Source organism: Apteryx mantelli, chromosome 28, assembly GCF_036417845.1.
Source record: "Apteryx mantelli isolate bAptMan1 chromosome 28, bAptMan1.hap1, whole genome shotgun sequence".
Classification (NCBI taxonomy): Eukaryota; Metazoa; Chordata; class Aves; order Apterygiformes; family Apterygidae; genus Apteryx; species Apteryx mantelli.
The window spans coordinates 4224032-4239130 of NC_090005.1; the positions used below are offsets into that span (position 1 = coordinate 4224032).

At 43.7% G+C, this 15099-nt stretch overlaps 1 protein-coding gene across 1 annotated transcript in view; it reads right to left on the reverse strand.

Moving 5' to 3' along the window:
* Positions 1-15099, reverse strand: part of TANC2 (tetratricopeptide repeat, ankyrin repeat and coiled-coil containing 2) — a 248609-nt gene that overhangs the window by 100602 nt on the left and 132908 nt on the right. The window contains exon 7 of the mRNA XM_067311864.1: positions 4372-4520. Coding sequence (XP_067167965.1) covers positions 4372-4520 — 149 coding nt within the window. The remainder of the gene's footprint in view (positions 1-4371; positions 4521-15099) is intronic.

Here is a 15099-nt window from a genome sequence, read left to right on the forward strand (position 1 = left end):
GCTCTTTCACTGTTCCTAGCCTAAATGATACTACAGCATCTAAAAATTTAATCAGTTCACATTTAGGAACTGTCAGAATGCGAAGCATTATTACTATTATAAATTCTTTAGGGCAAGGTTCTTCTACACCCTTGTTTCAAGTGTTATTTTAAACAAATGTCTGCTGAAACTAATCCCGATACTAACAAAATAAAATTCAGAAACCTTAAAATGCAGAAAAATCACACTTTAAAGCAAGCTAAAATTCAGTGCAAGACTGGTACGCTCATTTTTCCTCCAGCTGATAACATCGTTCTTTCATGAAACGCCAAAAAGTGATATTCTTAAATATTTATCTGTAGTGTTATTAATGCAGCTCCTTAAGAACAAGTTACTTGCAACTGGAAATTACCAAATAACACAGTATATCACTTGGCATTGATTGACATGTTTTATTTTTGTATTGATATAGAAAAATGTTCCTCTATGCAAGTTTTAAATAAAAATTTCCATTGACGGAACAACCTATATTATTACTGCTGTTGTTTCATCTGTCACATTTTCACTAAGCTTTGAAAAATTGAACTGTTCTGTCATAGTCTCATTGTCCTTTGTGCTTCGCTGGCAGCCAGTACGGTTAAAAAAAAGTTTCTGAAAGTAGCAGAAAAAGGATTTATTCTTTGGCATTTGCGATCTCTCATTAAACAAGGCATGATTAAGAAAGAGACTGCACATAAAACACGCAATTTCATAGCAATCTGGATTAGAAAATGTATCCTTTGACATATTCAAAATAAGGCAATTGAATGGAAATGCAATGTGCCAGATTTACAGATTTGGACAGTTTTAGTGAAAACACCTCTATTCCTTATCTTCACTTTAGCTCAGCCTTGGTGAGATTGCAAATAATTATTTTCTCGCTTCAGAAGGCAAAGCATGGTTAGAATAATAAGCAGCAGCCTACTCCCGGCTTTTTATACACAGAACATTTGCTTTGCCCAGACCTTGTAAATTAACAAATTAAAACCTAGAAAATTGTTTTCGTTTTTAAATTCAAGTGCAAACTAATAGTCAAAGTCTCAATCAGATTTTAATTAATCAATGATTAGTAGAAGAATTAATTTTTGCAAATCCCAGAAATGGCTTGCTGCTTGATTTTCAATACTAGTTTATGCAAGGTAGCTGAAGAAATTCAGCCTGGGAAGGAGAACCAGGGAGGTTTTCAGGAGATCTGCACGCTGCGGCGCATAAGCAGCTTTACATTGGAGCATATTTGAGAACGGCTCTCATTCAGAAAGAGCTAGTGGTCGATGGTGGGCACCCTGATGCTGGCAGATCTGGACAGAGTGGCACCAACGTAGCAAGGTTGCCCACCCGCCTAGGCAGGAAAGGATTGCTGCAGCCAGGCCTCTGGGGAAAAGGGGCCTGGGAAGGAAATAATGAGCTCCATAAACTCTTTGCACTCTATTTAGATGACTTCCTTGCTCTAAACACAAGCTGCTCCAGTGCACCATTGCAGTGATGAAGTCTACCGGGGAAAGCAGAAGGTATGTGATCATTTCCCTCTACTCAGCATTTGAGAAAGCATGGACGAAAAGCCACGTGCTGCTTGGGGCTCCCCTGCATGAGAATCTGACAAATGGAGAAAGTCAGAGGAGGGCCACCAAGCCCGTTAGAGGGCTGGGGCATGCGACATGTGAAGAAAGGCTGAAGGAGGTGGGTTAATTCAGCCTGGAGAAGAGAAGCCTAAATTGCATCTAGCTGTAGTTGAGATCTTTCACCATCTACAGGGGAATATGGAGAAGACTCTTCTCTGAAGTGCAAAGGGAAAGGACAAGAGGCTACAGGCACAAGCTGCAGCGAAGAAATTTTCCGCTAGCTATAAGGAAAAAGCCCTTCACAGTTGGAGTCCTCAAGCACTGGAAGAGGCTGCCCAGATTCTCCAGCCTTGGAGATTTTCAAAACTCGACCGGACAAAGCCTGAGTGACACGGTCTAACATTCAACTTAGATCAGAAGATCTCTAGAGGTCATTTCCAACCTAAAATAGTCTGTGATTCTAGGCAAGCACTGACAGCAGGAGATGCTCACAAAGAAAGGAAAAAATTAACTCGGTAATTGAGGAATCAGCTTCTCTTTATCTTCCCCAGCACATGAATAGCATTCAAAGGCCCTGTAGAACTTTCTTCATGCAAAAATTAGCACGCAGCCTAAGATATCAATCTATTTTAGAGCACAACTCTCTGCTGTTTCTCTTAAGATTTTTCTTTTATTTATTCTCCAAAGACATCTTTTACTTTTGAGAAAAGATAGGATTTTTAATTTTTTTCAAAAGGCAACAACAAAAGGAACCATTTATAGCAGAAAGCTCTGCTTAGCTTTGAAGTATTCAGCTCAAATGCGTGCCCGTTAAAAGTACATTTTCCAGCACAGTGTAGAGTGAAGTACATTTCGAATCCACCCCAACTTGCATAAAAAAAATGAATGAAATCACCAAAAGCTTAATGAATGCGCTAAAGAGCAAAAGTTTTACAAAAACACATTTCTTGGCTCTCAAGCGTGCTGCATATTAACCCTTTAGCCCACGCGGAAGATGGATGTCAAAACACCTTTTGGGTCAGGGTACAGTGCAGGATCGAGATGCTCCAGGAGGCAGCCCACCACCCTGCTCACTGAGAACCAGCTCTCCCAGCCAGTTCGCTTTCACGTTTGCTACTGGAATAAAACCCCCATCCTCCACGATCTTCCTCTAGGCAGCTGCTATTCTTTCCTTTGGATTTCAAACAGCAACAACAGCTCATCTTCCTGATCTTGTTCTAGCTTCTTCATTGAGTTGATCCAATTTACACTGCTTACTCTGACCCTGTGTTGCTCTCGCATTAGCGAGAAATGCCCTCACACTCTACCTTAAAACCTTCTGAGGGTTAAAATCTGGCAGTGACTTGCACTGTTAAGAGTAATCAGGGCTATTTAAACAATATGACCCATGCCACTGGAAAATAAATACACCTGGACCAAAATTCTAGATATTTTGAAGACTTTTTTGAATCATTAGAGAGAGGAAGAGAACGGCTACTCACACAGTTAGGAGGCATAACTAAAGTTATTTTGACAATATCAAGCCAGTATAGGATGCAAAAATGACATTAAAAAATGCTTTTGCTCCATTTCAAAGGCCAGCAGGTACTTGCTGATAAGCAAGACTTAAAGCACTCCCAACCAACGGATTAGAAAAATAACCACAATTAATAATATGCACCATTTCCTGTAATTCTGACGTGGTTCTCATGAATACATTGGATGACTATCCTCCTGGTCTTTAATTTATTCCTACATGCATGCACACACACAGTGTCCTGGAAGGAAGCAAGGAACTGGACACAACACGGTAGGAGTCAGGGGAAGAGAAATGAAGTATAAGTGCACACAGTACTACGAGCATTTGGCTTTAATGCATGGAGCCATCTTCTTGGCTGCCACTTTCCATTGACTCTTTTAGGGAATTCAGGACCTTAAATCAGGTCCTCTGAATTGTGCCAATGTTAGATATCTCAAATAGCTTAAGGCAGGTGGAAGGAGTACCCTCACTGGGACTTGTGCAAAGTCATGCAATGAATCTGTTAAAAAAAATTTTTAAAAAGAGGGACTTGCACCTAGGCTTTGAGTTTCAGGCTACATAATGGGCTAACCTTTTGTCATCTAAAAAAAATGGTTTCTTAGTTTCATTCTCACCTTGTCGACACTGCTGGGAGTGGAGGGCTGGGGAGCAGGAAGGAGAAATTCAGGCAGTTTCCACAAAACCTACATTTCAGCCAGAACCGTGGCCTTATTGCTAGTTTGCTTTTCAGCCAGAGAGGATTTAACAAGCTTTATCACAATAAAGATTTTATGGTTTGGTTCTGTATCTGTTTTGAATTATGAAATCATCATCTAAGGCAAACATGAGCAAAACCTGTGACCATCTATAAAATCAGGATATTGCTACTTACCTGTCCCTCCTGGAAAATTCATGAGACTTTACGTAACCTTGCTAAAATGCTTTGGAAGCCTTCCTAACATTTAAGGTGCCACGCAAGTCCACATTATTTTGATCACTATAATCTGACTAGCAACGCTACCCCACTCCTACAACTTTTGCAGGAACAGAAAAACAACAGCCGCCGTTTCACGCAGCAGCAGCTGATCCCCGAAACGTGGACTGCTGGAGTGGAATGATGATTCACGGTTTAACAGGGAGATAGGACCTTCTACCCCATAACAACTATTTCACCGTAATGAGACACTTGGCTGCCGTATAATTAGAAAATAACCCCTATCTCACATGCTGCATTTTAATCATAACCGATAGAGCTGCTGCGACAAAAGCAGGGAAGGGATGGAAGAGACAGCGTACCTGGTTCTCGTCCTGCACCTCCATGCTGTACTGGGGCCCTGGTTGTACCTCCGTGACTTTCTCTCCCAGGAGGAAGCCCAGGCGAGTCATGAGTGTATTCGCTGCCTCATCGACAGATGGAGGGGGTCCCAGCTCCTGCTCAGTATCACCTATGCAAGAAGAAAAACAAATACATTTTGATAGGAATTGTTCAACTTGGCCATCGCTCACCCGGTGTTTTCACCAACAAAACGCATTCTGTAACTTTAGTATCAGCGTCTTCCGGTTATTCACATTACTCAAGCCCGTCTTAACATTATTTGCTGGTCATTAATTAATTTGGGGTTATGCATTGCTCAGGTTGTCAATACATGTGTCTAACACCGGCTGTTATTTCTTCTCTCCTTGCTGGTTGTATCCTCTACACCTCTCACTGAGGCAAACAGTCATCTTTTCACCTGTAATATTAATGACAAAGCTCTCTAGAGCCAACCTGGAAATGAGATTTCCTGGAAACAGCAATCGAGAAGCCAAACCGCTCCCTCTTTCCTCTCCTATAGCTGCTGCCTCCACATTTCTCGCAGAGAATCCAGGGCTACATGTGCCATTTGGTTCTCCTGTGATCAAAGCACTGAACGACATCTATGGCAGCAGGCCCCCGCTAGTCACTCCTTAAAAGCAAAGAATAGGATAGAAAAATATGTGCATCTCCCATTACGCTTTGCCGTTTCTGACACACTCAAGGTTAGCTACAAAGCACTGTCCTCCAGAGACCATACTTCCTTGTGAAATCATATTATGGGCTATGACAAAGCAAAATCCATCTACCAATTCCACATCAAGTCTATGAAATTGGTCAAAAATAACCCAAACCCCCAAAAATGTATCCTAAAATGTTTGTGCCATTCGCAGGAACAGCAGCACATACAAGCTTCCTGACAGCAATTCACACGTGGAAAAGGCATGTTTTTGGCAGTTCCTTATCTTTTTAGTTTTAAAACAAATACTTCTGGGTGCTTTCTGTCTTGCAATGCTGCAAACCTAACTCAGGCTCTGAAAGTCAAGTTCTTCCCCGTTCACATCAACGGCGATATTAAAGCCTGAAGGTCAAGCTCTAGCCACGTTACACTGAAGCAATCCTGCGGTTTGTGTAGTTGTAAGAAACTAATTAGGATTTGCAATTAGACTACAGTTAATTATTCATCTGATAATGTACAATCTGGAAGAGCGCCCATCTCCATTTCCCAGCTCTGTCCTGGCTTGGGGGTGCTTCAGCAATCAGCCTGAAGCTATAGTAAAGAGATGTTACTTTAAATCATGCTTTTTGATAACTGTAACTGAAAGCCACGAACCCCAGAATCTGGGAGATGCACAAACCTCAGCAGCTCTAAGCTTCCTGCTCCCAGAAATTCCCATTAGACTCACAGCGCACATCTGGCAAAAGCTTAGGGCAGCTTTGCAGTGTCTCACTCGCGCGACCGCAAATTCGAAACCCTGCAGCATCTCGCACGCAACCAAGGCCACCAACCAAGGTGGTTCATCACCACCATCAGCTTCGGGGCATCTGCGTCTGCAACAGCCCTTAAATGGTGACTTCACTGCTGTGAAAACGGGCTCTAGAGGATGACAGCAGAAGCTGTCTTCTAAGTTATCTAATCCCTATTGTACTGCTTTATACAGCACTGACGTGAAGAGGACAGAGTTAAGATGGAGACAAATTTAGACGGATGGCCCAATTTGCTGAACTGCTGACCACCCACAGTCAATCTGTGGGCATTTACTGCCTCTGAGAGTCAAATTCAGAACAGACACATTTGGGTAAAATCAAAATTACAGACACTTATATTTCCAAGGTTATTTTTGTCTTTTTGGATTTTTTTGGAATCTATCCTAGATATCCATATGAGAGCTCAGCTCGTAATTATTAAATGTTTATTATGGACTCCACATTCTGGCTTCAGAATAGATGATGTTAATAAACCTCAGAGCACGCAGCATGGCAGATCTCACAGCAGAAAGTAGAAATAAATCCTTCTCTGTATTGCACACCTTAACTCCAACCCTACCGCGAGGCAAAACAAAACTAATACCTGACAAGAACGACACAGTTTCGATACGTGGCCTGTCTGCACTTCGACACTTCGTGGAAGAGAAAGCTTTCTCATCTGCCAAGCATCTTCCTCTCACCCATCATCAACAGAAAAATCACGCGGCATCTTCTGCGAGTTAGCCGTGATCCGACAGCCAAGGTCGGAAACTTAAAACACAGGAGGGAAACTCAGGACACGACGAGCATTCGGGGGGGTTGAATTTGGTGCCGCTTGCGTTTTCCCCCCAGCCGGTACCTTACGCTCGCGCAAAGCCAGGAAGCAGCCGATGGTACAACCATCCTCGCAAACCACCGCCGCAAGGATGCGGGAGGCAGAGCTGCTGGGACACGTTCCCGAGTCGGAAGAACCTTATAAAGAAAAAAAGCTGCCGCTGGAACGGTGCTTCAGGTCGAAACGCTTTATTTAGGATTGGGTAGTTATGCACGTAGCGTGCCCAGGCTACGTGAGGGCAGAGCAGCTGCCTCCATCCGCTCTCCGAACAAGCGGGCCGGCTCGCTCCTTGGAGGCTGGGTTTAACCACACCGGCTTTATGCCATCCTTAAAAGTATCTTCCAGCAGCACAAAGCCGCCTTTTACCACCAAAACAAACAACAGCGCGAGCTTATCCTCGGTCACAGCACGAGAACGCGCACGGCCGTTATACAGAGAGTAAAAAGCGTTGGCTTCGATGGCCCCGCTAACGCCCTTGGGAGACTCCGCTGACGTGGGCAGGCCGGGAAGCTGCCCCAAAGCCGCCCCGCGCCGCCGCCGTCACTTCTGGGGCAGAGCCATCGGGGAGTTCACTGTAACGCGGCTTTCAAAGTACTGATGACTCTGAACTCCAGCAAAGCACGGTCGTACTGGATTATCCCATCTTTTGGTTTCAGGTCTTTAAAAAAACAAGCGCAGGCATTTAATTGCCAAAGCAGAGACGCAGCGGCTCCTAGATGCCTGGGAACGGGTATTACGAAAAGAAGCTGTAACTTGCCTTTCAGTGCTGACGGTAAGACCTAATTCCTAAATTCAAGGAAGGGCATAACCGTTTCATCTGCCCTCTCCGCGCGCGCTGGCCCGTGGGTACTACAGCCAAATCTGCGCCTGCTTCGCCGCGTGCAGCTCCCCAAGCCTCGCTGGGGAAATGCGAGCGCCCAGTCGAGGACACAAGCGGCTCGTTTTAGGGTTTCAGGTTTTCTAACACAACGGATTACGGCTCAGCTCAAAACCAAATCAAACGGTCAACTCAAATGAGTAACGACCTTTATATCAATAAGCGGTAGCAAACGGCTCGGCTACACACATGCACACCTACCGAAGGCAAGAGACCAGCGGATTCGAGCGATCCCAACGTGGTTGATGGCCTGAAGCTGTTGCGTTGTGCCGCACCAACGCACAGGCTTCTGCATAGGCACTGAGTGATATTACGTCCTACTAAAACGTTCAGTGCCAGAAACTGTGGACAAGAAGAAACGTGAACACCCGGACTCATCACATGTGTGTAAGCATTTAAAGGGGTTCTGGAGACTGTTGACTTTATATCCCTGTTCCAACAGAAGATAGACATATATATGTGTCTGCGTGCATATATATAAAAAACTTTAAAAAATTATATATATACTTTGTAGAGTGTATAGATGCGTATATACATATACAACACATATACACACACACACATACAGCAATAGGTGGGAAAGCAGTCTTGTTGGGTACTGTGCAAATTGGCACACTGTTGCTCCGGGCTGTACGGCTGTTCTGGTATTCTTAGGGCTTGAAATAGGTATGTGCTAACCTATAGCTCCAGGGGCCCAGAGGCCATGAGAGCAGGTAACTTGGAATTTTGTGGCAGCTGACGTCTTAAGTTAGCTGGTTCAGTCATTTATGCGTTGCTTGATTTAAAATAAGAGGCTTTTAAACGTGCATCCGGTTGCACTGAAATGGCCGCGGCATTGATACCAGATCCAACTCCCCGAATGCCCTTCATGATTACTGGCACGTGCCAATGGTACACGGCACCGATGTGACACCCCAGGGTAGCACCAACAGACCCGCGTGGCACCAACGTGACACCCCGGTGTAGCGCCAGTGGACCCACGTGGCACCGACGTGACACCCCGGTGTAGCACCAATGGGCCCACGCAGCACCGATGTGACACCCCAGGGTAGCACCAACAGACCCGCACAGCACCGACGTGATACCCCGGTGTAGCACCAATGGACCCGTGCGGCACTGACGTGACACCCCAGGGTAGCACCAATGGGCCCACGTGGCACCGATGTGACACCCCAGGGTAGCACCAATGGGCCCACGTGGCACCGACGTGACACCCCAGGGTAGCACCAATGGACCCGCGCGGCACTGATGTGACACCCCAGGGTGGCACCAACCAAACTATCTCAGCTCCCATCAGCTTTACTGGAAAGGAAATTATTCCCGATTATGTTGTCCTGGCACTTACTCTTGCCTTTCCCAATCCCCATAAGGTAAACGCCTCCTCACAATCTTACTAAAACTTATTTCCCTTTGCAGCAAAGGATTTAACAGATCAACTTTTACCCACTTGGAATTTGTCGTCTGTAATTTCAAAACAGAAGTGCTCCAAACTTGGAGAGCATTTCGGGTACTGAAGCCTGAGTCAAAACGGAGAGAGATTTACTGGCTGTTTGCACTAGTCCAAGGACTCTAATCACGGCTGTAGCCAGAAGAGTACAAATAGATTGCAGAGAAGTGCTTATGTCTAATGGCATAAATAAAAAATCCACGAGCACTCTCAACTCCAAGGAAGATCGGTGTCTCAGAAGATGTAGCCTGCTTACAAGGAGAGCAGCCAAAGGATTTTTGGGGGTAATAAAAATGCAAGTCAACGGCCTTACTTTGCACTGCAGGAACAAATGAACTTGAAAATGGGGCACTCAGGTCCTTTTGCAGCGAGCTCCCCATAAATATATCTTCAAAAACTGAAAGAGTAAGAATATTCAAAGGAGCCCATGAAATACGTAATCCAGTTTTTGCCAGGGTACCAGGAAAGCTGCACTAATGGATATTTCTCCCTGCTAATCCTTAATCTTCAGAAGAGACAGGTAATGTGCAGCGTTTTATGACAGAAATAACAGCTTTTAGACAGATGTGAAACAGGTTGTCCTTTTCGATTAAAACACTCCACATGCTTAGGCTATCCGGCATTTTATCTACTGGGTTTGAAGAATGCTGAAAACCATAAATCAGAGCTCCGCAGTCTGAACACTGCTGAATGCACAGAGCGAGTCAAAAGCAGAGCAGAAGGGAATAAAAATTAAAAAAAAAAGTCAGCGTGGCAGTAACTTCCAATTTCCTAGCACTAAAGCCACGGGAAAGAAAAAAAAATCCCAAACCAGCACCAGCCACTTTTTTATACGCATGCATCAAATGGAGAAAAGTTTGAAAATCCAACATAAACTTAACTTAAAAGCTCTGAAACTGGATGACAAAAGACAAGGAACACGAAAACAAAAATACGAAATGCAGCTCTCATCATCTCAAGCCCATGAGGAGCATGTGATGATTAAAAAAAGAAAAAAAATCCACTTCTGGATTGAATTATACTGAAATAGATGCCACGAGAGGATCAGATGGATAGTGAGACAACCCAAAGGTTAATGAGACCAGGGGTCTGGCGAGCTGGAAGGTCATTGAGCTCCGAGTGTTGCTGGCGGTGGGAAGGAGAGAGGGAGGGAAATCTCTGCAGGAGAAAAGCCCTTTTGGGCAGCGAACAAGGTGCCAGGTTAGAAGACGGCTTGATTGCTCGGGGGCACGGGGGCAGACTGAGGAGTGACCAAGCAGGAAGGTCTCGCCGGAGCCGCGGCGGACCGAGGGAAAGGACAGCGGAAAAGGAGGCAGAGGAGGTGGCAGAAGAGACGGCATCTACTCATCTGGAATCAAATGGGTGGAAAGCACCGGAGTGATTTAGTAATATAAGAAGAGCCGTTCAAAAGTTGCACTTAAGCAATAGGTAATAAATCATAAAGTCAAACGCTCGACGCTTTAGAAGACTCTAAAAGAGCGGGGGTACCTAAGGCACGCATTTACAGGTGTTTTTTTTTGTTTTTTTTTAAATAATTTAGCTTCCAGAGTTATATCCAAACTCAAGGGTGCAGATCATCTCCACGTTCCCCAGATACTTTTGTCATAACTTTAAGGTGTTAACAAAAACCCTTGCTCAACTGCAAAAATGCAAATTAAAAGCATAACAACCTGCGCTTGTCAAGCAATTTAATACCTCTAATGCTCCTTCTTCCCCTTCCAATGGTTCAACCCATTTTAAGCGCTTCAGAAGTGCTCTGCAGGTCACCCTGGCGGTCACCCGATTCAGCCCCTTCAGAAGCATTTCAGCTCTCCCGGATGATGTCTTACCTACGGCCTGGGTATTTCTGACTCTTTTCAAGAAAGCATTCAAATTATGCAATGTTTTCAAATGTTACCACTTTAAAATATGATAACTTTTCCCCTTTTCCCCCCCAACAAAAAAGTAACAACGCATCTTTACACCAGAGAATATTCATTTCTTTTGACCGAATATACTTCTACTTCCAAAACCAGGCTCCCAAAGTAATTTAAATTACATTTGAAATCTCTTACAATGGGTGTCTATCTCAGCGACTTGATTAACGGTGCATTTAGTGACACCCATCACAGAACTCGCCTATGAAATTGGTTTGTCTTAAAATCAAAAATTCTTGAATTATCAAAGAAAAAAAAATACAATAGTTGTATACAAAGAGCGAGCACCTACAAAAGGCCAGAAATAAAGGGATGCCGCTTAGGATTTTGATCTTTGATTGCACAACTATAATTTTGTCTAAAGACCTTCCTCTCTCTTCTTGCGACCTAAATCTATTCTATTACTATGTACATCCGCTTTACATTACTTTGCATACATCTGAGCTGGACTGGAAAACACCCTCCTCTATTTCTGCAGATCCCTGTAATCTCAGAATTAACGGAAAGGTTTTTATTAGTCTTATGTCCAGAAGAGCGCTTAAAAATTTTAACCGATAAGAGACTAAGGAGACGTCAGGCGCATTGCTTAGATGTACGAGTCGGCATTGCTGCTCTTCGGTTGCCTAATATTTTTGTGCCATCAACGGAAAACAGTCCCACCAAGACGTTATAAAATAGACATGTGGCAAGTCAAGTCTACTCTCCTCGTTTCCTGATCTCAGAGTGCTTCCTTCAGCCATCTCCGTAACAAACTGCCTTCCTTGCTCACTGCGGCAATTCTCGCTGTTAATTCCTAATCCTCAAATCGGGCTCTTGCACGAGCTCCACAGGCACCTGCTCGAAGAAGAAATTCAAACAAAAGCAATTCTCCTTAGCCCCATGCGTGAAACCTGCTCCACAACCCGTCCGGCCACTGCCTTTGCTGACCACGGCCTGGATCGTCAGGGAGGCAGTTGCTTTTAATGTTGACCATTCTGAGCCAGAGATAGGAGGTAAATGCAATTTCAATGCAAACAGAAAATCTGATGGAATGCATTTCACGTTCTAGATCTAAAATACTCTTCGAATTCCCATTTGGAGCTGATCTTTCTTGGATTTCAGCTCCCATTTGAGTACCAAAGCCAAGGGAATGGGGGAAATGAGAGGACACTCAATGCACTGCTCACTGAACATAAATAAATGAAAAAAAGGCTGTAATTATCATAAACGTGAGCCTGGGTATGCTGAACATTTTCTAAAAGCAGGATTATATTTAGCTCCCTGAAAAGGTTCCTGACAAGGACAAAGTGATGGAGGCAGTAAGTCCACCACTAATGTAATTATTCCTTCCTTTATAGTTTTGGCATATTACTTTCAAAACATCACACGATCATAAACACGGGTCAATTCTCCCATCTGTGAGCATTTATCAACCATTATCAAACACAGACTGATGAAAGGCCTTGACTCTTAATACAGTTGTTTTGTGGTATTTATTTTATAGCTCTTTGAATTGAACTTTTATTCTAGACAGGTCCGAGGACATCTTCAACTCTTTTTGATGCAAAGTATTTTATAAGAGTCCCAATCAAAAACAAAGAACAAACCCTCCCTTCAAACATAATCTGTTTGCTAAAATCCGAGCAACACATTTAAAGGGCATTTTGGCTCTTTACTGTGCTATAGTAGGCAGGTCTCTCTCAACCCACCCACACCATTTTTTGAATTTCAACAATTGTTTTGCAAACCCCCTCTCATTCCCTCTTACCATTTTTCACATCATAAATCTGATACAAACCTTGCAAATGCATGTTATGCATGACTGCTGTTAAGAGCTAGGAAGAAGAAGAGAAGCATTACCCGATTAATCTCAGCGATCAGGCAGCTTCAGCAAGAAGTTTTACTTTTATGATGAAATATAAACTACTAATCACACACACACAATCAACTGGGAGGCAGGACAGCTTTAACAAAAGCTTGGAAAAATTCTCTCCTCCTCAAAGTTTCGGGGTGGCTCTAGCTCTAACGGGAATTTTGCAAAACGTGCAGCCCTCCGGAGGGAAGGCGTTTGCAGAACGGGACCAGGCGGTCCGGGCGGGCAGGCTGCCTCGGCGCCGCGTTAGCTGGCCCCGCTCGACACCTGGCTCACCCGAAGGCGCAGGAGACTTTCAGAAATCCAGGGCAATCAGTTCTGCTTCCAGTTCTAGTTGTTGCATAAAGCTATTATATAGTATAAAAACCAATTATATTGTATAAAAACCAATTTACGTTTTCCTCTGCAAAGAGCACACTCATTTCAGCCCTCAGCTGGTCGTACGCACAAGGGCAGAGGCCACGGACAAGCCTTTCTATCGTACCCCATGCGGCGTCAGCCAGAATTTCCACGCTTGAGCTTTTCGAGGAGGAAAAAAAGAACATGCAGAAGACGTTTTTACAAATACCCTTTCCTCTCAGCTTTGCCAGGTATACCAGCTCCAAACTCAACTCGCGTATAACAAGACATAACTTTAGCAAGGCAAAGCATGACACTTTACTGTAGCTATATCAGCACTGTAAAATGGGAGGCCATGGTTTTATAACAGTGTAAGATGAGGCAACGACAGTATAAAGGCCTTTTGCCTTTACTGCATCGGATATATGAGCACATTTCCGGAATAAATTTTATTAAAGGTAAATCAGACTAAGTCGCTACCTTAGCGTTTACACCACAGATAACATTCGCTAAAACTCGCTGCCATTAAATACCTAACTAAGATTTTCAAAAGTACCGTTTGAATATAAAAACTACTGCATGGATACAATAATCTGCTGTTACCACTTACTTGAATATCAAGCATAAAACCATTACTGGATGATTCTGAATTACATTTATAACTACTTAGATTAGCATGATTATAAAATGTATCTGCAGGCTGTTCAAATGGGCCAGTTGCATAGTTTTGTATTCATTACGCTTTAACAAGCAAAGCCGTTACACTTGGGCTCCCACCAAAGGATGATGACATGGAAGATGCCAGTTGTCATCCAGAGGACTCTATCACATTAACAAATACCGATCTGCTTAAATCTATGTGAGAAATTAATTCATATATAAAAACAATCCTGCAAAATTGAGACACAGCATGTTCGCACTATCACAAGCAACAGGACTGGGCACGCTCTTCTTGTGCTACAACTACAAGCTGAAATGTTCTACCTTAATCCAGGAATGGGTTAAGATGCAACAACTCTTGTTTCCAGTACTCATGCAGACTTCTGTAAAACCATTCTAGGCAATTTTAATACCGACCGCCAATGCAACAGACAATTTCCCAGCTTTTTGGTATTATTTTCCAACAGAACCTACATCTGGGGCCGTTGCTAACTGGCATCTCATCAATGATTAGAGAGGAAAGACCCTGCTGTCCATGAAGGTGAGACCCATTTAACACTTTAGCTTCATCTAAAGTGCAAATCATGTTAATGAAAATCTTAGACCACTCAAATAAAATCAGTTCAACCACATCGCACTCACAGTAAGTAACTTAAATAGCACATGATCTGCAATTTTACCCATATAATTTGGGAGGCAGTACAACCACTCTGAAGTTCCCAAACAGAGGAACACACAGGTGAGGGCCATGCAGGTAACCTCACACATCGTCACATCTCCTCTTGTCAGCAAAACAAAACAGATGCCAAGAAGAGAAGAGCAGGCAGCAGGGAGCCCAGTAACAACAAGGTACACGATAGACTTCTCCAGACCAAATGTGATGGGAGTTAATAACGTAGAGCAGTACTAGAGAACCGCCCCAGATGCTAGCAAGTGCAGTGCGAAACGCTCCCTCGAGTGACAGGGACTCCCTGCGGGAACATATAGAAGAGACAGCAGGGAACAGACTGAGAGAAAACAGAAGACAGTTGAGGAGGTTGTGAGGAAGGCTGATCGAGTTTCAGACCAAAGAGAACAATTTTGAAACTGGACCCTGCAATAAGTTACAGACCCACTGGAGGAATCTGAAGATACAGTGAAATAACTAATGTTTTCCAGCAAGGCTACAAATAAAACTGTACTTTCAAACTGGCAACAGGCCAAAATTTCCACGTTTGCTTTCAGAATAATTATTTTTCAAAAGAGTAGGAGCCAAATAATTAGTGACATCCAATGTCAGAACCTCTGCTGAATAAAGCAGACAAGCTATCTACAGGCTGCGGTGCTGTAGGTTGAGC